The sequence below is a fragment of the Pongo pygmaeus genome, chromosome 4 (genome assembly GCF_028885625.2).
Source record: "Pongo pygmaeus isolate AG05252 chromosome 4, NHGRI_mPonPyg2-v2.0_pri, whole genome shotgun sequence".
NCBI lineage: Eukaryota > Metazoa > Chordata > Mammalia > Primates > Hominidae > Pongo > Pongo pygmaeus.
In genome coordinates, this window is record NC_072377.2 from 80,289,070 (window position 1) to 80,311,698 (window position 22,629).

The 22,629-nt window shown below is 39.3% G+C and overlaps 1 protein-coding gene across 4 annotated transcripts in view; it reads left to right on the top strand.

The window, feature by feature from the left end:
• IQGAP2 (IQ motif containing GTPase activating protein 2) overlaps positions 1-22,629 on the top strand; it is a 301,456-nt gene that overhangs the window by 235,492 nt on the left and 43,335 nt on the right. For all 4 annotated transcript variants that reach the window (XM_054487835.2, XM_063664918.1, XM_054487837.2 and 1 more), the window contains 4 exons: positions 11,310-11,393; positions 12,769-12,840; positions 13,503-13,572; positions 17,003-17,211. In XM_054487835.2, coding sequence (XP_054343810.1) covers positions 11,310-11,393; positions 12,769-12,840; positions 13,503-13,572; positions 17,003-17,211 — 435 coding nt within the window. The remainder of the gene's footprint in view (positions 1-11,309; positions 11,394-12,768; positions 12,841-13,502; positions 13,573-17,002; positions 17,212-22,629) is intronic.

The following is a 22,629-nucleotide window of genomic DNA, read 5'->3' on the forward strand; positions in this document are numbered from 1 at the left end:
TTTCTGTGCTGTTCTAGCCTGAAAGAACAGGAGAACTAATGAAATAAACAGATTTAGCATCTCTAAGAATGTCTTCTACCTTCTGTAATCTGTCACTCTTCATTTAGGCCTTCAGGAGAAACCTTCATTCCCAATTTTTTTGCTATAAATTGTTCTGAAGTTTGCATGACTTGTCCAAACTTTCTGATTGGCAGGAGAATTTGCCAGGTTTAGATGTTTCTCTTCTGTATTCCTGTAGCGCCCCCTACCAGTCACCACACTGGTTTGTGAAAGGCTGTGAGTTTGTTCTTTTTATTGTGAGTTCAAAGGGGTATTATTAACAACTGGTAAAGTCTGATGCTGATGGGTTTTTACTTTGAAGTTTCCTAAATTGAACGTTTTTCTGTTGAAGAGCTTCTTTTTTGTGTGATCACTGGTGAACTCATCTGCTTTTCCCACCTAACTGTAATGTCCAAGGCAGAAAATGAATTTTACAAACATTTGTCTTCTTGTGTCTTGCACATGATAGGTGCTTACATGTTTAAATTTGCTTGGAGCTTAAGATATTATTAGCAAAGTAGAAATAATTAATTTTATAAAAGAAATTTCTACTATAAATCTGACACTCAAAGGATTTTTCTAGGTGGGCCAATGAGTTTCCAATTTATTCCTTTAAACAAATAGGCAAAACACACAGGAAGTGAACAAAAGCCTAAAAATAGTCATTTACACTGATGAGACTCTAATTTTGCACAAATTTCACGTGTCAGCCAATATAAAATTTGGACCCCACACTCTCCAGTCTCAGGTCACACAGCAGTGTTGCAGTTGGAAGATATACCACAGAGCCCACCAGTACAGAATCCCTCTGTATTAGAAACCAGGGCTGAAGGATGAGAGAAATGGGGTAAGGACAGGAACGATCATTTGGAGCCTTTTTCCTCCACGTCAGCAGAGGCAAAAGAATTGACGAAGCAGCCATCAAACCATGAAGTCACCTCACCACGCCTTTTTTTCAGTCTTCTGACAATTTTCCAAAACAGAGGGCATGAGGCCTAAAGGTAAGCCTACTTCACAGATGTGGACCAGAAGTGAATAATGCAGTCAATAGGAACCTGCTGACCCATAAAACCAAGAGACCATGAACCAAAAGGTGTCATGCTAATCTCATTTCTCACCAAAGTGGCTGGTTCACCTTAAAGTAGGAAAATGTTCTGATATCTGAGAAGTTCCCCTACGTAAAACACTGTGAGCTTCCTAGCTGGCTGAACTGCCCCCCAGACACAGTAGTCTTAACACATTTGGAGAGAAATACAAAGGCAAAGCTCCTAGGCCCAGGCCAGCTATACTCCGGCTACACCACCCTCCCTGCCATCAGTGGTCTGCCAAGGAAGTGAGTAGTGGTGCAGAGAATGTGCAGCATGATCAATATCCAGCACTCTGTCTCAAGTGCTTATGGAGTTAATTGGGAGGTGCCCAGGTCAATATAGAGGAAGTCAAGGAGAATCTACATAGCCATATTATTTTTGAGCAGTTAGAAGTCCCCGATAAAATTGCCTGAGTGAGCCAGAAAAAAAAATCTGTTCATAAACAAAAAAGATTTTATATCAAAAATAGAAAAAGGAATGTAACTTGTAAAATATAAATGGAGTAGACATCTAGAGTTACTCTTCCAGAAGACAGGAGGAAATTTTATACTGAAACTGCTTTATACTGTCAAGGAATTTGATAAGACATGGACTTAAGGAAATAAGAAGACAATAGAATAATAAAATGAAAAGACAGCTGACAGCTAAGGAGAGGAAGAGAAATAATGATGTCATAGAATGTAAATGAATTTATAACTGCAGAATGCAAAATAGACACTGAACATAATTGGAGCAGACACAAAAAACTTCAGAAAAATCCACAAAAGATGAGAGAAAGAATAGATGATTAAAAACACACTTTCTCATCTGAAAAATATAATGCCCATTTTATTGCAGGGTGGTGAAGACTGACTGGAATAATTCACATAACAGATGTTTCCTAGTATGTGCTTCTCAAGTGCTTGATAAACTTTAGAAATGGCGAGATGATAGAGATAATGACTCAGAGGGCAGATAATGGGGATCCAATATTGATATTGTTGATGTGGCACAGGAAGACATCAGAAAGAAATGAAATAGGATAGAATAGGTAACTACAGGAGGAAGTTTTTTTCATGAACTGAAGAAAGCTAGCATACTACTTTTTAGGAAAGGACATAATATTGGCAAACACCAAAACTTAGCCCTGAGAATTAATGAATTATTGAACTTCAGCTCAGGGAGTGCCACAAGCATCCTGGTGAAGAAGAACAAGCTACCCTGAAGGAACTTCACTTCTCCAGGAGCAGCGGCAGAATCTGTGGGCCAAGAGGAAGGGGATGGCCTGGGAGAGTCGGTCCTCAGTTGTTTTAATGTAACCGATTACTCTTATAGATGGATGGATTTTTTTTACCTTTGAGGAGAGGGAGAAGAGGTAAATGTTTAGGGCTTTCTTGGCTAACCGAGATCACACAAGTATTCTGTGCATCAGAAGTTGGCATTGGTGATTTGAATATCTCTATACTGAGTGTCCAGTTATCAAGCATAGCAGCGAGTGTATCAAGCCAGATTTCCCGGAGAGGAATAGTTGAAGTCTATAAAATAGAGCAATGACCTCTGAGGTCTAAGCGTTTTGACAGACTTCTTTTATACAGATACTCTACACAGAAAATATATTTATGGTACTAGAAAACAAAACAAATAAGATGGCTATTATAAATTTTCCCACAAGTTCCCATACCAGGCAGGAGAATGAGACTACCGTTTTTGTAAATCCTTTTTTTTCTTTTTTTTTTTTTTTGAGACAGTCTTGCTCTGTCGCCCAGGCTGGAGTGCAGTGGCACCATCCCAGCTCACTGCAACCTCCACCTCCTGGGTTCAAGTGATTCTAATGCCTCAGCCTCCCAAGTAGCTGGGATTACTGGCATGCGCCACCACACCCAGCTCATTGTTGTATTTTTTTATAGAGACAGAGTTTCACCATGTTGGCCAGGCTGGTCTTGAACTCCTGGCCTCGAGTGATCTGCCCGCCTCCGCTTTCCAAAGTGCTGGGATTATAGGCATAAGCCACCACACCTGGCCTGTAAATCCCATCTGTCTGTAATTTTCCAAGTTTCTTTATATCAGCTGTATACTCATATTTGCTTATAATAAACAGCCTATAATTAGAGAAGAGATTACAATGTCATGGCTATGCACCAGAGTTGTGTTGTTAGTACATAATAGGAAAAGCTCATCTCAATGGAACTAAAACTTACTAAAAAAAGAAAAACAATTTTGGCAAATGAAATATGAGGCATGTAGTATTCTTCTATGGAGCAAAAAAAATTCTTTTATTATTATACTTTAAGTTCTGGGATACATGTGCAGAATGTGCAGGTTTGTTACATAGGTATACACGTGCCATGGTGGTTTGCTGCACCCATCAACCCACCGTCTACATTAGGTATTTCTCCTAATGCTATCCCTCCCCTAGTTCCCCACCCCCTGACAGGCCCCGGTGTGTGATATTCCCCTCCCTGTGTCCATATGTTCTCATTGTTCAACTCCCACTTATAAGTGAGAACATGCGGTGTTTGGTTTTTCTGTTCCTGTGTTAGTTTGCTGAGAATGATGGTTTCCAGCTTCATCCACATCCCTGCAAAGGATGTGAACTCATCCTTTTTTATGGCTGCATAGTATTCCATGGTGTATGTGTGCCACATTTTCTTTATCCACCCTATCATTGATGGGCATTTGAGTTGGTTCCAATCCTTTGCTATTGTGAACAGTGCTGCGGTAAACATACTTGTGCATGTGTCTTTATAGTAGAATGATTTATATCCTTTGGGTATATACCCAGTAATGGGATTGCTGAGTTAAATGATATTTCTGGTTCTAGATCCTTGAGGAATTGCCACACTGTCTTCCACAATGGTTGAACTAAGTTACACTCCCACCAACAGTGTAAAAACATTCCTATTTCTCCACATCCTCTCCAGCATCTATTGTTTCCTGATGTTTTAATGATTGCCATTCCAACTGGCGTGAGATGGTATCTCGTTGTGATTTTGATTTGTATTTCTCTAATGACCAGTGATGATGAGCTTTTTTTCATATGTTTGTTGGCTGCATAAATGTCTTCTTTTGAGAAGTGTCTGTTCATATCCAGGAGCAAAAAAATTATATTCCCAGCCAAACTGCCTTTGTTTGGAAACATAACAAAACTCATAAATATGGAAGAATACCAGAAAAATTTACATAAATAGTAATGAGATGAAACATAATAATGAGCTCTCAAGGTAAATAGTTAATCCTTAGTATATTCAAAAAAAAAAAAAAACAGAATGGACGAATGGGGTAATTTTGCCAATGCAGGAATGATTCAATATTAAATAATCTGTGACTATGACAGGTCACTTATTCAGAATGTTTGCGAATCTCAGATAATTGAAATTAACAGTGTTTTTGGAGTTTAGGTAATTCCAGAAGAGCAGAATAGGAACTTGAGCTAATTCCAATTATCTTGTTTAGCCTTTCAGTATGGACTAAGGAAGGAATGGGATTTATAATATACATTCAAACAATTGCACTTCTCTGCTTTAAACCAGTGTTAACCACCAAAATATAGGAACTGTTAAGATCCATCACAACACGTGTTTTACTGGTTAGACTGCCATGGAATCCCAGTGACCCACGATTAGGGTCCACTTCCCCTAGTTTCTGTTGTGCTGTTGGGCCACTTTTATGAACAACTGTTGGTGACATCAGAGAATTTTGCCCATCTCAGAATTGTCACACTGTGACAAATCCCATGGGGTAGCATTTTCTAAACGGATAATTAATTTAAAATTGTTTATTTTGGTTATTTACATTTTTATTATTTAATGTGTGAACACATACCCAATGCTCTCTTTGCCTGGAAGACTGGTAAAAGTACAAAATCTCAAGCCTTCCCCGAGGCCTACTGAATCCTAACCTGCATTCTGACAAGATCCAGATCCTCGGATGATTTTATATTCACATTAAAGTTTGAGAAGCACTGTTAAGATCACTCCAGTTTCAAAACTCCAGACAATAATTCATCTTCCTGTATAATTCTTTATCACCATAAGAGCTTAAGGGAGAAAAACCCATGTGCTCTTTTCAGTAGTTACTGCAAAAGCATTTGATAGAATTCTAGACTCATTCCTGTGTTTTTAAATGATTGCATTGAAGTTTAAGGTTTTTTTTTTGAGGGCAATTGGCATCTTTATAATAATAAACTTTACAGTTCAGGCATTAATCTTTTTCCATTTATTAATCTGTTCCAAACTGTACCATTATAATTTTATTCCTTTATATTTAAGTTTACTCATGTATATTTTTCTGCTGTTGTGAATAACATCTTTATTCTATTGTGTTGTTTATTCTTGACATGTAGAAAAGTTATCAATTTTATATTCATTTTATAACTAGTCACCAGGATGAACTCTTAGTTCTAATAAATTTTTAGTTGATCCTCTTGAGTCATAACTGCCATTGACACTTCTGATTTTTTTTTAAATCTTGAATTTTGTCAAGGAATACATTCATGTAGCCTTAATAATATAGTAAACTTTAAGGACTTAAAAATTATTTGGGCTTGGCTTCTGCTTCTGGGGAAATGGAATGCATGTTCTTTTCCCTATTCTTCCATAAATACAACTAAAAGCCTCCAATATTATATATAAACAAACATAACACTCTTAAAAGTGAAGAGAAAAAAGTCAGACTAACTAGTGAACCTTGGGACCCAAGGAATGACATAGTGGTGAGTTCTTTGAGTTTTCTTCTTGTTTATATTTTTCTGATCTGGAGCTGAAGAGGCTGGCCACCCAGAAATGCCAATGAGTACAGGCTCTGATATGGTTTGGCTCTGTGTCCCCACCCGAATCTCATCTTGAATTGAACTTCCATAATTTCTGCATGTTGTGGGAGGGACCCAGTGGGAGATAATTTGAATCATGGGGGCGGTTTCCCCTATACTGTTCTTGTGGTAGTGAATAAGTCTCATGAGACCTTATGGTTTTATAAGGGGTTTCCACTTTTGCTTCTTTCTCATTCTCTCCATGTAAGAAGTGCCTTTTGCCTTCCACCATGATTGTGAGGCCTTCCCAGCCACGTGGAACTGTGAGTCCATTAAACCTGTTTTTCTTCCCAGTCTCAGGTATGTCTGTATCATCAGTGTGAAAACAGACTAATACAGGCTCCAATTAAAGCCTGCTCTCTGTAGCCAAAGGACCAAGAAAGAAACAGGCTAGAAAGACAGAAATAATTTCAGACAGTAACTACTCTACTCTAGCCAAACACCACACATACACACACACACACACACACACACACACACACACACACACACACACACACAAAGACTGTAATGCCTCCACCTAGGGCAGCAAAGCCTGAATGGGGAGCCTGGACTGGACTTCCACCCTCCTGGACTGTAACAAGGCACCCAGACTTGTAGAATCTGGATCTTGTGCCCACTGAGCAGTAATGTGGCAGCCCTCCCTCTCCCTGCTAGAGTGGTGTGAAAGGAGCCATGGCGGAGAGGCAGGACCTTCACACCATCCAGTTGTAATGAGGTCTTTCCCCTCAGTTGGTCAATGGAGGCCACATGGGGAGTAATAAGAAGGCACTCCTACTCTCCCAGCCAGAGTGATATATCAAGAGAGGTCCAGTAGGTAGCTGGACCCCCTCCCAGCAATAACGAGGAGGCCTTCCCCACCTTGGTGTTAAGGTTCCTTGGGTCCCAAGATTCACTAGCCTCCTTTTTTTCTCTTCACCTTTAAGAGAGTTATGTTTGTTTATATAGACAGAAACCAAATGGAGAACCTAGCCTTCTCCTCCCACCTCCTAGTAATGAGGCAGTGCCCCCACTTTCTCCTTGCCAAAACAATGTCAGGAAAAGCCACCTAAAACAGTAGGATTAAATAAGATCCAGGACCACATACTACCTACACTATCTAAGGTTCAATCACTTGACTGTTTGGATATTGCAATCACAACAATCACTTATGTCAAGAACCAAGAAAATCACAACTTAAGTTTAAAATAACAATTCCTAGGTGCCCACACGGAAATGACAGATGTTAGAATTATCTGACAAGGATTTTTAAAGCAGCTATCATAAAAATGTTACAATAAGCAATTAGCAATTGCTAACACTTGAAGCAAAAGAAAGAACATCTCAGGAAAAAAACTAAAGCCTCAGCAAAGAATTAAAAGGTTTATAAACCACACAGTAACTTTTAGAACTGAAAAATACAGTAACAGATGTGGAAAGCCAATGAATAGTCTTTGCAGCAGAATGGAATGACAGAGGAATGAATCAGTGAACTAGAGACTATAACAACAGAAATTCCCAGATCTGAACAACAAAGAAAAAGCAGACTGAAAAAAATAAAGAACAGAGCCTCAGGGATCAGTGGGATTATAACAGAAGATTTGACATTTGTGTCATCAGATTCCCAGAGGAGAGGAGAAAGAGGCAGTACTGACAAAGTACTTGAAATAAAAGTGGAAATGTTCCAAAAACACAGTTTCAAGAAGCTGAGGAAACCTCAAACAGGATAAAGTGAAAGAAATTCACACAAAGACGTATCATAGTCAAACTTCTGAAAACAAAAGACAAAGAAAATATTTTGAAAAGCAGTGAGATAGAAACAACTTACCTGTAAGAGGGAGACAGTTCTAATGACAGAGGATTTTTCATAACCTAAGGAGGCCAGAAGGAAGTACAACATTTTTCAGGGGAAGCAAAGGCTGAATGAGGAGTCTAGACTTCCACCCTCCTGTAACAAGGCACCCAGACACTTGTAGAACCTGGAGAGAAAATAACTGTCAACATAGAATTTTATATCCAGCAAAAATATCCTTTAGGAATGAAGGAGAAACTAAGAGCACTTGTTACCAGCAAACTTCCCTCAAAGAATGACTACAGATAGCTCTCTAAACCAAAAGGAAATGAAGAAAGAAGAAATTTCGGAACATCAGAAGGGAAGAAAGGATAGCTAGAAGAATAAAAATGTGAATAAATACATTTTTCTACTCTTGAGTTTTTAAAGTTGTCAGTTGAAGTGCTGATGTGGCTCTGAATGTATGCAGGCTTCATTCTCCGTGGTTTCTCTCAAGGGCTGGCGTTCAGTGTCTGTGGCTTTTCCAGGCACAGGGTACAAGCTGTCAATGGATCTACCATTCTGGGGTCTGGAGGATAGTGGCCATCTGTTCACAGCTCCACTAGGCAATGCCCCAGTGGGGACTGTGTGTAGGAGCTCCAACCCCACACTTCTCCTCCACACTGCCCTAGCAGAGATTCTTCATGACAGTTCTGCTCCTGCAGCAGGCTTCTGCCTGGACACCCAGGCTTTTCCAAACATTCTTTGAAATCTAGGCAGAGGCTCCCAAACCTCGACTCTTGCATTCTATGCACCCACAGGCTTAACATGACATGGAAGGCGCTAAGGCTTACAGCTTGCACCCTCTGAAGCAGCATCCTTAGCTGTACCCGAGCCCCTTTTAGCCGTGGTTAGATCTGGAGTGCCTGGGATGCAGGGATTAGTGTCCCAAGGCTGTGCAGTGCAGCAAGGCCCTGGGCCCACAAAACCATTCTGCCCTCCTAGGCTTCCCAGCCTGTGATGGCAGGGGCTGCTGTGAAGGTCTCTAAAGCATCAGGGATTTCAATTCGACATGAGATTTGGGTGGGGATGCAAATCCAAACCATATCAAGGCATGAGCCACCATGTCCAGTTCACATCTTTATATAAGTTTGTATTTGTGTGTACAGTGATGGGGTATGTGTGTTTACACATGTGCATATTTCAGAGGATGCATAATAAAATGTTAAATAGTAGTTCCCTTTATAAAGTAGCTAGGTGGAAGTAGAGATAGGTACACAGGTACGTATACCCTTTCTCTTTGTTCACTGTGTATTTTAATAGATCTTCTAGATATTGAGGTACAGATTGTTTGCATAGAAATACGTATAATTATTCTGTGGGTTTTTTGTTAACATGTGGTATCATAATATGTGTGGTAAGCTAAAATTTCCTTTTCATATTAGCAATATATCTTAGAGGTCTTCCTGTTCTCCAAGATACAGAGCATTGCCATAGTCAGTATATATGACCTTACTTTACTCTTTTTTTATATATATACTTTAAGTTCTAGGGTACATGTGCGCAACGTGCAGGTTTGTTACATATGTATACATGTGCCATGTTGGGTTGCTGCACGCATTAACTCATCATTTACATTAGGTATTTCTCCTAATGCTATCCCTCCCCGCTCCCTTACTTTACTCTTAACTGATGTTAACATCCCTCAGTGGCACTGCAATTGCAATGTCTCTAGCTGTTCCCCCTATTTGTGAACATTTTACTGGATGCACAATTTTGGTATTACAAACAATGCTGTGACAAAAATACTTATATATGGGGCTTTTCTACACAGGTGCTTTTATTTTCCTGGGCTAGATATATTGAAAACTAGAAATATTAGGTGAAAGGCTAAATAATTTTAAATTTGATACTGCTAAATTCCCTCCCCAAAACTATACCCTTTTGTAGTTTCCTCGAGCTCACACTTCACCGTCTATGCTTTCTTTGTCCACCGATTGACATATGGATAAGGCAAGAATTTTCCCAGAATTACTCTGACTGCCTCAAGCTTAAAGCCATAAAAAAAAGTTTTGACATTTTTTGTGGAAATTTATTCTACCTCTTCCTCTTTCAGTTCAGTTCTAGTTGCTTTCTGCTTTCTAGGAACCCTCATAATTTTTATCTCTATGCCTTCTTATTTTCTAGCACTATTATGGTTTGCTTTAAAAGTATGTTTGGGCCAGGCATGGCTAACACCTGTAATCCCAACACTTTGGGAGGCCAAGGTGGGGCAGATTGCTTGAGTCCAGGAATTCAAGACCAGCCTGGGCAACATAGTGAAACTTTGTCTCTATGAAAAATAGAAAAACTAGTCAGGCATGGTGGTGCACACCTGTAGTCCCAGCTATTCAGGAGTCTGAGGCAGGAGGATCAGTTGAGCCCAGGAGGTGGAGGCTGCAGTGAGCCATGATTGAGCCACTGCACTGTAGCCTGGGTGACAAAATGAGACCCTGTCTCAAAAAATAAGAAAATAAAAGTATATTTGTATGATGTTACCATTGGGGGAAGCTGTGTAAAGGGGTACACGGAACTGATTGTATAATTTTTTGTTCTTCCTGTGAGTCGATGATTCTTTCCAAATTAAAAGGTTTTTTTTTAAAACATATTTATGCCTTCTAGGGACTTGGACTGAGGGGAAGTCTGGAGCAAGTGCCCAGTTCATCATTTTGATTCCATCCTGACTATATTGTTTTGACTCATTACAAAAATATTATTTTTGAAATAACAAAATTTCGTGTAGCCTTTTTAAAAAGAATGAGGTAAATATATACAGACATGAAAAGAAGTTTATAAAAATAATTTGATTTTTTATATTTGCCCTTTTTGACAAGGAACTTTTACTTCCTTTCTAATTTGAAAAACAGTATCAGAATTGGGGTGAGTTACAAAGATGTTTCAATAAAAAGATGCTCATAAATGAATGGGAATAAACTGTAATAGTTATGAATTTAATTCTTCTAGAGATACTAGTTTGTGTCCAGTTTTTGTAAAGTGTTTCCTGTAAAAATTCTTCTTAATGGTGATAATCAGGTAAAGCTATGTTGATGAAGCATTGTTTAACTTTATGTAGGAATATATGAAATGATGGTCAGTTGCAGCACCAGTGTTTTCAGGGATCCAAGGGATTCAGGGCCACAAGTTGGTAGAGCATCCTCCTTTCCAGTCGGGGCCACAGTGGGCCACGTGTTGTGGTAAAGATACTTAATATTAGGCATTATTTTCAAGTATTTTTTGTTGTTATCAAATACCACTAGCACCTAGTTAATACTGTTTATGGGTTTTGGAGAAATTCCATTTTATTATTCCTTTTTGCCACCCAGGGCCTTGGTAAAGTTAAGCTTTCCAGCAGGAACTGTGCTTCTCCATGTAATTTATCACCCTTACTCTGCTGTCCTAAGCTTAGAACGAGTCTCACCTGTGAGCTGATGTGCTCTGCCGTGTTTAACTGGCTACCCCCAGAGAGGGTGTCCAGATGAGATCTGAAGGGAGGGTGCCTGACAGTGCCCCACCTCCATGCGGCCTGAGATGTGCTCTGCTCTTGCACCTCCTAGATAAACTGGGAAACTTGCTGGTAAATAATTCTATAACCCACTCTTTTCCTTAGGCTTTTTGGAAAGGATATAAACAACGGAAGGAGTACATGCACAGGCAGCAAACGTTCATTGATAATACTGATTCTATTGTGAAGGTAAATACCCTTTCCTACCATACCAAGCGCTTGGCTTAAACATTTCCCCTCATTTAATGTTTAATCTGAAAGACAGCTATAGAAAGGGAGGGTACATGTGAGCCTTGAAGTCAGAAGGCAGTACTGGATTTGAATCCCAGCTCTGCTGCTCATTTACCTAATCATTTTTCAAGCAGGTTGGTTAAACCACTATAAAACCTCAAGTCCTTTATGAGTGGTTATGAGAATCACAAGTGAAAGTGTTCTATAACCAATAAATGTTCTTTGTCTAGAAAGTTCAAGTTGATTATTTAGACTTTAGGTAGAACCAGCTTTTTTTCATGTTTCTCTTTCCACATTTGCTTAAGCATATTTAGAATGCTCAGACGTAACAGAACAAAACCAATGATAAGAGGAAGTAGAGCTAATTTAGGGCCTATATTTGGGAGTTGAATTAGTCGAACCCAGCCTTTCACCCAGGTGAATAGCTCTCGGTGAGAAAGAAAGGGTACTGTGATGTCCACTCTCATGGATCTGAAAGCCAGAGGACTGGACAAAAATCAACTTGGAAATCTACAGCTTGGAGATCTACAAGTCTCCAGCTTGGAAATCCAGATGAGAGTGGAAGCAATGGAGCTGGAAAGTAGAATCAGATTAGTTTAAAGATCTTTTAGGCCAGGCTTAGTGGCTCACACCTGTAATCTCAGCACTTTGGGAGGCCAAGGTGGGAGGATCGCTTGAGCCCAGGAGTTCAAGACCAGCCTGGGTAACATAGGGGGACCTCATTTGTATTTTAAAAAATAATAATAAATAAAAACAAATTTTAAAAATGTTTTAAACTGTGAAGACAGAGAATAATGTGACCCAGATCCATTGTGCAGTAGCTCCTTGATGAAATAGCATCCTATGGAACATACGCCTATTCTGTCAAAAACCGTTGGTAGCAATTGGTCCCTCATGAGACCTCTTCGGTGTTTTCCTGTAAAAACTTAAAGGATATTGGATGCATTTAAAGGGATACTAGAAGAAACCCTAGACTTAGTTTACTTGATTTCCTGACTCATTGCAACTCAGCAAAACGCTTCATCCTTCTGGCTTTTATTTACTGAGTTTAAGGTAAAATAGTACAAAGTTAAATTATTTTCCCCACTTCTCTCTTATTAAGGTGGTGAAATTAAGAGTAACATGTAAAGTGTTTTGAACCCCTTAAGAAACATCAGTGAAAGATGAAGAGTAGGCCTTAGAGACTGATTATTTAGTGGGCTGCTTTTTTTCTTTATCAAGTATCATTGTTTTTAGAAAAACTACACAAAACCGTATTACGGGTTGTTTGGTGATTACTTTGACTTTTCTCTTTATTTTTTGCTGTACTTTTCTATTTTTTAAAACTTTTTAGATTCAGTCCTGGTTCCGAATGGCAACTGCAAGAAAGAGCTATCTTTCAAGACTACAGTATTTCAGAGATCATGTAAGAAAAATGCCTGTGGGATTTTATCCAGGTTGATAATGACCTAAATGAATGCTTTATTGAAAGTTAGCATTGAATGATTTTTATTGAATGGTGGACATGAACACTTAAGAAATAATGGATCTTAGAACTTCATATGATAATATTTGGAGGCTTACTGTTTTCATTCAGAAATCATGTTGAGAGTTAGACTTCACCAGTCAGGACTCGATAGAAAATGGGTGAGGGGAAAACTGTGGGCTAGTAACACCAAAGAGAAGACTCTAGAGAAATATTTTACAGCATTGCATATGTAGTTTTTTCAACTGTTAACTGCTAACTTTAAATAGAAGCCCCTGGGAGGGATTTCTTCCTGAATCTTTAAAGAAGAGTTATGGGAACATAGATTGGATCATCTAAGTTGTGTGCTAAAATTTTTTTCCCTTTTTAGATCTCTTTGTCTAAGCAGTTCCCCTACAGTCTTGTTTGTACTTTTAGCTAACTTATCTGACCTCTTCTTCAAAGAAAATGGAAAAATAAATGTTGAATACACCACATTGAAATACTGTCAGTTCTAAGTAGTGTCAGTTCTTAAATACTGACAGTTCTTAAATGTTCTAAATTCAAAAATAATGGAGTAGGTGGGACTCTGGGAGATCAAGACTTGTCTCAATCTTTTGCAGAATAATGAAATTGTGAAAATACAGTCACTGTTGAGAGCAAACAAAGCTAGAGATGACTACAAAACATTGGGTAAGTGAGAGCTTTCTGAAACAAAGCAAGGATTTTTTATAAACCAGGCAAGGACATATTGGTCCATATTGGTCACTTCAGAGGCTGCTCTAAGAACAGAGGATACCCATTGTTTCCAGTAGATTTTGATCATCTCAGGCCCCAGATTCTAAACCAGTACACAGAGAACACATGGTGAAAGGAAATGGGCCTTCCTATTAAATGGAAGGGATCAGCCACATGGTATAATTTCTTCTTCAAAGAGAATGGAGTTGGCATAAATGCTGATTTTTTTCTCAATCTAAGCTAGAGTCAAAAATCTAATGCAAAAGAGTTAGCCAGAAAATAATGTTATATTTAAATTGTTTAATTTGTTAGACATAGTCTCATCTCCCAAAAATCACAACTGCAAACATCTTCCTACAATTTCATTCTGAACTTTTCACAGAATAATTTTTAATTTTTGTTTGTTTTTGTTTTGAGACAGTCTCACACTGTCGCCCAGGCTGGAGTGCAGTGGCACAATCTTGGCTCACTACAACCTCCACCTCCCCATTTCAAGCAATTCTCCTGCCTCAGCCTCCCGAGTAGCTGGGGTTACAGGCACCAGCCACCACACCCAGCTAATATGTTGTATTTTCAGTAGAGACGGGGTTTCACCATGTGTGCCAGGCTGGTCTTGAACCCCTGACTTCATGATTCACCTGCCTTGGCCTCCCAAAGTGCTGGGATTACAGATTAAATTTTTTAATAAAAATTTGTAGAAAGTTTGAAAATCGCAAAATAAAATTCACCCAAACATAACAATCACATTTTGTGCTGTCTCCTTACAGTCCCAACTTTGCCTATGTTTGTTATTTTGTTTTTTTACAGATCATAAGTTGATTCTTTATATACTAAATTTTTAACATTCTAATTATCACAGGAACATGCACAGTCAAGGAGAGCTTGATGATAAATTTACTAGTACTTACAGTGCCTAGTAAGTTTAGCCAGCACCTTTTATTGTCTAAAGTTTGTCTGAATTAAGGGATGAAGTATATGGCTCAAGAAAGATCTTCCCTGGTACTTGTTAAGGAAAATCTAGGGACGCTTGAAGTCCTTACTCTGCCTCCAGCCTGCAGAATCTACTGAATAATGTCTCATTCCACTAGATTCCAGCTCACCTCTCAGCTGGTAGATATGTTGTTGTTGTTTTTGGTTCTTTTTTTTTTTTTTTTTTTTTCTTTTTTTCTTGAGATGAAGTCTCGCTCTTTCGCCCAGGCAGGACTGAAGTGGCGCTATCTCCTGCCTCAGCCTCCCAAGTAGCTGGGACTACAGGCGCCCACCACTGCGCCCAGCTAATTTTTTGTATTTTTAGTAGAGATGGGGTTTCCCCGTGTTAGCCAGGATGGTCTCAATCTCCTGACCTTGTGGTCCGCCCACCTCGGCCTCCCAAAATGCTGGGATTACAGGCATGAGCCACTGTGGCCAGCCGTTTTTGGTTTTTTTTTTAAAGAAGGCTAAAGAGGATTTTTTTTTCTGAGCCCTAACACTAAAATATGTTTGCTGTTGCTTTTATATATGAAAGATGACTTCAAAATAAATTTTCCAAATGAACACAGGCTAATTTTCATTTCATTCAAGGTAACATTTTTTTTTTAGCAGTTATAGTGATGTTTTTTATTTGTTTACTTTTTTATTACAAAGACAAATTCCAATTTTAAAATCTAGGCAACTTTATATTGGGGCATAAAAGGTAAACAGAGAAACCATCTCGGTGAGTGAGTTAGATCTAAGCTTCTCTGGGCTTCAGCAAATTGGGTGCTTTTATGGTAACCAAAACATAAATTTTCATTTCTTTCTTAGTTCAGTGTCTTTGGAAAACTAAGGCTTTGGGATTTTCTAATTTTAAAAAAGATAACTTTTCTAAGTTTGTTATCATCTGTTCTCACCCTTTTATTCTGGAATGTCACTGAACGCATTCCAGCTTGAAAGTTGCTGGAACTAAGATGTGGTCAGTTGTAGGAGCAGACTATAAAGTGGTCTGATTTCCTGAAATTAAAATACCTGTACCACAAAGTCATTCTCAGATGAAGATGGCAAAAAGCCTAGTATTGATAGAGGAAATATTAAATTCAAGCCATAACAATTAGTACAGCTAAAATACTAATTTAGTTGTTTCCGATGGGACTGTTAGTACATATGAAGAGATACAACCCTTAGTGGGTGGGAGAGGCAGCCATCAACTCTGGCCACAGTGGGAGGGCTCATGTTCCCATAACTTGGCTGCATGGATGAGCTGTGGTGCATTGCTAAGGCCTTCCCTGAAGTGGTCATGTCAGTGGCAGCATCTTTGCTGGAAATGGAAGGAAAATGAATTGATGTGCTTCAGTGGTCAGGAAATAAAGGGTCCCATGATCCAAGGAAAATTCTCCAATGAAGGCCATTTATGCAGTTGTTTGTGGTTTATGCAGTTGTTTTGGTGTTAGTTTTCTTACTCCTTTAGTGTCGAAACACCACAGAACTAAGGTGGAAGTAAAAGGAAGATTGTCAAGGGCCTAGGTGTAAAGGAGGGCAGCTATTGAGATGGCCATGGCTGGACTAGCTCTTCCAAGTCATCTTTCTATTACTGGGTCTAATCATTTGTCCTCAACGGCCCAGACAATTTATTCTTACAGTTTACCCCGATCTGATCTCCCTAAGCATGTTAAAAATATTTTTCCAAGAGTCAGAGTGCCAGGAAATTAAAGCCTAAAGTTCCAGGCATTAAGGGAAAAACCCTTTTAGAATGTATGTGAGAATGTCCCTCTCAATAACAGGGTCTGACCCCTAGATTCTGAGCACCCTCCCTTGGCCGGTGCTCAAAGGACAAGGGCCAAGTTCCAATTTCTAAAATCTTTTTATTTCAGCTAAGTAGAACATTCGTTTCACTTATCATTCTGTTGGTTCCTGTTTGGCTTTTACAGTCCTCCCTTCCTGGCCCTTTTCTAATTCAACTTTCACCTACTTCCTGCTCCTTCCCAAAGATCCTTTGGGCTGGGAGAAACCACTTTCTGCTTCCTGCAGCAAGAATGTAAGTCACTTATCTAGCTCAAGCACAAGGTCTCAGGGTCAAGGTAACTTATGTTAACTTTCTTTCCCAGGTTCCTGAGGAATGAGGCACAGATAGGACTATCTTCTTAGCGCATGAGTCCAGGGAACAGTGTGAGAGAGAGCTGATAAAAGGGATAAAAGGGGAGTTGATAACTAGAAAAGAGTGGGGCCAGATATCTGTTTTGTGCATTTATTTATTGATCAGTTTCCTTGTCCAGATTTTAAATTGTGTGGGGGTGGGTAGAATGATTCTCACTCTAGACCAAGTACTTTCATTGGTATATTTTTCTAGTAATTATTTAAGACCTTGTTTCTTTCCTGTTGATAATCATTCCAAGCTTTCCTAATTAAAGTATATCTGTTCCTGTCACTGCAGTTGGCTCTGAAAACCCACCATTAACAGTAATTCGCAAATTTGTATACCTGCTGGACCAAAGTGATTTGGATTTCCAGGAGGAACTAGAGGTTGCACGATTAAGGGAAGAAGTAGTGACCAAGATCAGGGCCAATCAACAGCTGGAAAAAGACCTGAACCTGATGGACATCAAGATTGGACTGCTGGTGAAGAACAGGATCACACTAGAGGTCAGTGGGGTTTTGGGGACTGTCAGCTCCCAGAAGAGGGAAGACGCCTACATACATTCAAGAGTCACTTAATGACAGGGATACAGTCTCAGAAATGTAGCATTAGGTGATTTCATCCTGATGCAAACATCATAGAGCACTTACCTAAACATAGATGGTAGAGTCTACTACACATCTAGGCTATATGGTAAAGCCTACTGCTCCTAGGCTACACACCTGTACAGCTTGTGACTGTATTGAATACTGCAGGCAATTGTAACACAATTGTAAGTATTAGTGTATCTAAACATAGCTCAACATAGAAAAAATACAGTAAAAATATAGTACTATAATCTTATAGGACTAATGTCTTATATGAGGTCCACTGTTGACTGAAACATTATGTTGTTTGTGGTTATATATGTTCACGACACTTTGGTCTAGCTAAGTTCATTTGGAATCTAGGATAAGTTTTTATCGTTTTTATTATAAATTAGTGGTTCTTCGTCTGTAAAATTTTAAGCCCCCCCCCATTTATAACATTTTGTAAGGCTTCTTTATCATTCTGAAATGAAATCTATATGATAAAATGTACTGATGTATATACCTTCAGAATAAGACTAGGGCCTTTATATGAATACAAAAGAGAAATTTAAAGAGTAATTAATAATAAAAGCACACATTTTGTTGAGAAAATGTATATGCCTGATGACATTGGAAGACATGATACAGTTACCAGAGGTGTGGACCTCTTCACAGAACAGCTACAGATTGTGAGGGCTTCAGTGGCAAATGAGGCAGGACCTCATTTTCCAAAATGGAGAACAACTATTTGTAAAGTTCAACATTAGCCAAGTGTAGTCTCCACCCAGTTTACACAGCAGTTGCAATTCTAGAAAATCCTAGCTTTTGTGTGGGGGAAAATGTATTATGCATCTACATAAAACAATTAGATTCTAGGCTCAGATAATTACAAACAGAATCTTGACCTACGTAAATGACCAGTAAGACATTCAAAAGTTCTGTCATGCAAGGTGTAGGGCAATTATTTACACAAGACCATCCCACAAATTGCCAGATCACAGAGCACCTCTCATCCCCAATCCCTGCTCACTAGAAACCAGGAGTTCCCTTCAATTGTTAAGATATTAAAAAACACCCGTACGTATTTCCAAAATGTGGCTCCCTACAAAGACACACTGCCCCCATTGATAACCTCTAAATAAATTACGGTGTGGTTTCACATCTGTGTGAAACCTGCCAACATCAGGGCTCAAAAAAAAAGTATAAAAAGTGTCATTTTTACCCAAGTACAGATGCCTAGGATAAGACCACTCTCCCTGTCCCTGTTCCCTTCCTATGTGCCACATCAGTTTTCAGAAAACTGATAGGTCAAAGAGGGAAACTGACCTCTGGAAGCTCTGAGAAGGCTACAGTGTGGCTCATAGGTGGAGCGCCAGCGGCCAGCAACCAAGCGAGTGTTCTGGACAACTGGGAGATGAGCAGCCACAGGAGGCTGCCAGTTACATGGGCATGTGAATGCCTCAGGCTGATCCTCCAGACCTCATAAAGACACCAGGGCAATTGTGGAGGAGAAAATAAGAAAAACAGCATTTTATAAACAGAAATGATCATCTCTTCTAAATATTCAGGAATAAAACTACAGTTTAAATGTTCTACATTTAACTCTTTTATTATTTTATCCAGAAAAACAACAGTACTTTTTAAAAAACAATGTATTTGTATTGTTTGACATCCGTGAGACTTTTAAAGTGTAATATATTCCAGAAGGATTTTCAGAGAATGCTTTTTATAGCCTTAAACTGCTGTTTCACCCTATCCCCATAAAATCATAAACAGGAAATGTCTTGCCTTTTAAAATAAAGGCTTAGTTGCAAATCAGTACATAGTTTAAATAATATGTATCTTTTGGAAACACAATCATGGTAAGTTATCAGATTTTTATGAATGCTTGAGGTTTTGTGGGGGCTTTTTAAAGCCACTTATCACTAATAGATAACATTGTGAAGTTTTTCAACATATTTGCAAACACCAAATATGTATCCAGCATTTTTTAGCGGTTAAACTAATGATTATTAAATATGTAGCTGTTAGCCTTGTCATTGGCAGAATATTAGTAGTGATACAAGAACAGAGCAATTGAAGCTTTATTTATACTAGTGAAAAAGTGGGAAACGACCTGAAGCCCAAAACAATATGCAGAGGGCGATAGAATTAGTTTAATATGGATGTTGTATAGCCACTAAAAATAATGGTTTTTAGACTATTTAAAGCGGGAGGAAAGATTTGCGATATAGTAGAGGAGAAAATAGTGCCTAAGGTAGTATGATTTCTTTTATTATCAAAAAATAATAATCCAGAAGAAGAAAGAAGTTAAGTGATTTTTCTTTGGGTGATAGTTAAGTTTATCTTCTCCCCCTCCTCCCCACACCTTTTTATTTTTAACAATGAGTGTGTGTTTAGTGAGGAAAAGAGAGATTGTAAAGGGAAATGGCTTTGTTCTTATAGAACAATGCCAGCTCTTGCTAGTAACCTTAACATTTTTTATAGTTCTTTTAAAATCAGCATTCCTCCTAAAAACCTTAAAATCTGTAGGTCAGTGAAGTGGCTAACATTGGTTTTAGGCAAAAAGAATGGTTTGGAGAAAGAAGACAAAGCAACTGAAATAAGAGGTTTCCTGGAGGCACAGGAGCCAAAAAATAAAAAAATAAAAAAGTGTAGGTCAGCCTAGCTGGAAGGAAAGCCTAAATTAAGAGACTGAAGATAATCTAAAACTAGTGCTAAAATTCCCATTCATGAGTATGATGTATCATCTAGGAGCCCAGATTTGCAGGCCAGTACTACCTGAAACTCAGCATTGAGATTTTTAACTATTAATACTTAATTATACTACTTCACTGCTTATATTAACATGTGACCTTGAGCATGTTTCTTAACCTCTCTCTGAGTGTGTTTTCTTCCCTGGAAAATGTTCTAGGTGATTTACATATATTTTTAATCTTCACAGCAACTCAGTAAAATTGCTGTTATTACACTCACTCTATAGATGAGGAAACTGAAGCTTAGGTTAACCTGTGTAGGTTTACCAAGCTAATTATACTCTGCAGATACCCATATCTTTATGACTCCAAAGCCCAAGCCCAAGCCCTTCATACTAGCCCACACTTTCTACAAAAACATTTATATCATAGCATACTACCTGCATGCAGATACCCCCTCATCAGGGCAAGGGGAAAGGTGGTGGCAAAAGGGCAATACTGAGATGGGGGACTATCATGAACAAGCCAAATACGGTTGCTCTTTCAAACCACGGTATTCCTCCAATGTTCAATATTTATTAAGAATCAGGAAAAGTGAGTTTTGATGAATAAGAAGTATCTGCCCCTGTTTGTTATCCTTGTCTGAGTTGGCTCTTGTGTCCATCTTCAAGCTTCCCAAAGCAAACCTCCATTCACACAAGCACATTCTGGAGCAAGTCAGAACCTCACAGGGAGAAGGAAGAGGGGCTATCCCCATTGCTGTGCCGGGCTCTGCCCTTGGAGCTCCAGCAGACAGGCGCTGTTGCATCAGCACAGCCACCGGCCCGTCCTCTCTCTTCCCCTTTCTGGGTTCAGCATTGCCTCCATTGCTTCCCTCCCTCCATTCCTCTCATTGTCCTGCCTTCACCAACTCTCTCTGTTTCTAATGCAGAGGAATTTAGATCTGCCCCAGATCTTGCTCACCACCCCTACCCTCTAATCTGTATATGGCAAAAACCATTAACCAGAAGATGAAGTCTGCAACAAAACCAAAAGACCCCAGTTTCTAGAGTGACCTCCACTGAAAACACTTGGGAGGGAAAAGGGGGGAATTATAGGTAACAAGATTCTTTTTCCTGTCGTATATTTAAAATCAAGATGATAGATTTATTCTGTGTATTTGAGGGAGTTGAATGATTTACATACATGTCGCCAGCTATCTGAAGAGGAAAAATGTGGATTAACTGGCACTGTAAGCCACATTTATTCTAGTGATGTCTTAGGACTTCTTGTAGATAAGGATTATCAGACAGCGGCCTGCCTAGATTCCCCCTTGACCTCTATCTGGTGGTAACTGCACTTCCTTTCTTTGTACTGAAGACATTTTATATATTGGTAAAACAAGGGGGAAATGTTGCTTTTTTAAAAATGTTATCGGAATGTAAATCAACTCCCCTCCCCTATAAAAGCAATTGGGGTGACAGAAGTAAGTGGGTAAGTCAAGGCTGCCTCTCTCTGAACTGAGAATGAGAAAAAATAAAATAATGGACCTGGAAGGCAACAGATGTAGCCACATGGAACTGTCTTACTCCAGAGCTTACTAGAGCTCTGGACCCCAGCTGCTCAATGGGCTGACCCCAGCTATGGGAGAATGGGGTGCCAGGAAGTAAACAGATTTAGAGCTTGCCATTTAGGCAAGACCTGACGGTGGTTCTTGTCCCCAGGGGCAACTGGAAATGGGGGCGGGCCCATGTCCGCTTGTGAAAATGACTAGGGGCCCCTGCTGATACCCGGTGGTGGGAAGGGGCCGGGGTGATAGACGCTGGTAGTGCATGCAGAGCAAAACGCTGTTGTCCACACTGCCCATAGTGCCCCTCTAAGGACACTGGGCCAGCATTCCTGATGTGCAAATAGAGTCCTCACGTGGAGGTCCGGCTAAGAGCTCAGTCAAAAATCTGAAAGAAGTTTTAGGAAAAGCAACTTTCTTGCCGCTTACTCTGGGACAGTGAACTAATGTTAAGTGGTAGGGGAGGTGTTCTAGCACAGCGACTTTCAAATATGAGTCGCATGCCATTAGGGTCATGAAATCAATTTAGTGTGTCACAATGAGCAATCTTTAAAAGTGGAATAGAATAAAAGCAAATAGAAAATATCAGCATGTACCATTAGTGAGAGAGAGGGTGTATGTGTGTTCACTAATAAAAGATGGAAAATGTTTTTCTTACTGCGGGTCCCAGACTTCTGAGTTGCTAGTACCACAGGCGTGAGCCACCACACCTGGCGTATTTTTAAAATTTGTTTGTAGAGATGGGGTCTTGCTCTGTTGCCCAGGTTGATCTCAAACTCCTGGCCTCAAGCCATCCTCCCGTGTTGGCCTCCCAGAGTGCTGAGATCACAGGCATGAGCCACCACACTTGGCCCACTTCCAACTTTTCTTCCGAAGTTTCCTGGCTTCTCTTAAGGCCTCATAGAATTGAAGAAAGTTGGGGCCTTGCTTTGGATTAGGCTTTGGCTTAAAGAAATATTGTGCTGGTTTAATCTTTTATCCATTCCACTCAAACTTTCTCCATATCAGCAATAAGGCCATTTTGTCTTTTTAATCATTCATGTGTTCACTGAAGTAGCATTTTTAATTTCTCTCAAGAAATTTTTCTTTGCATTCATGACTTGGCTGTTTGGT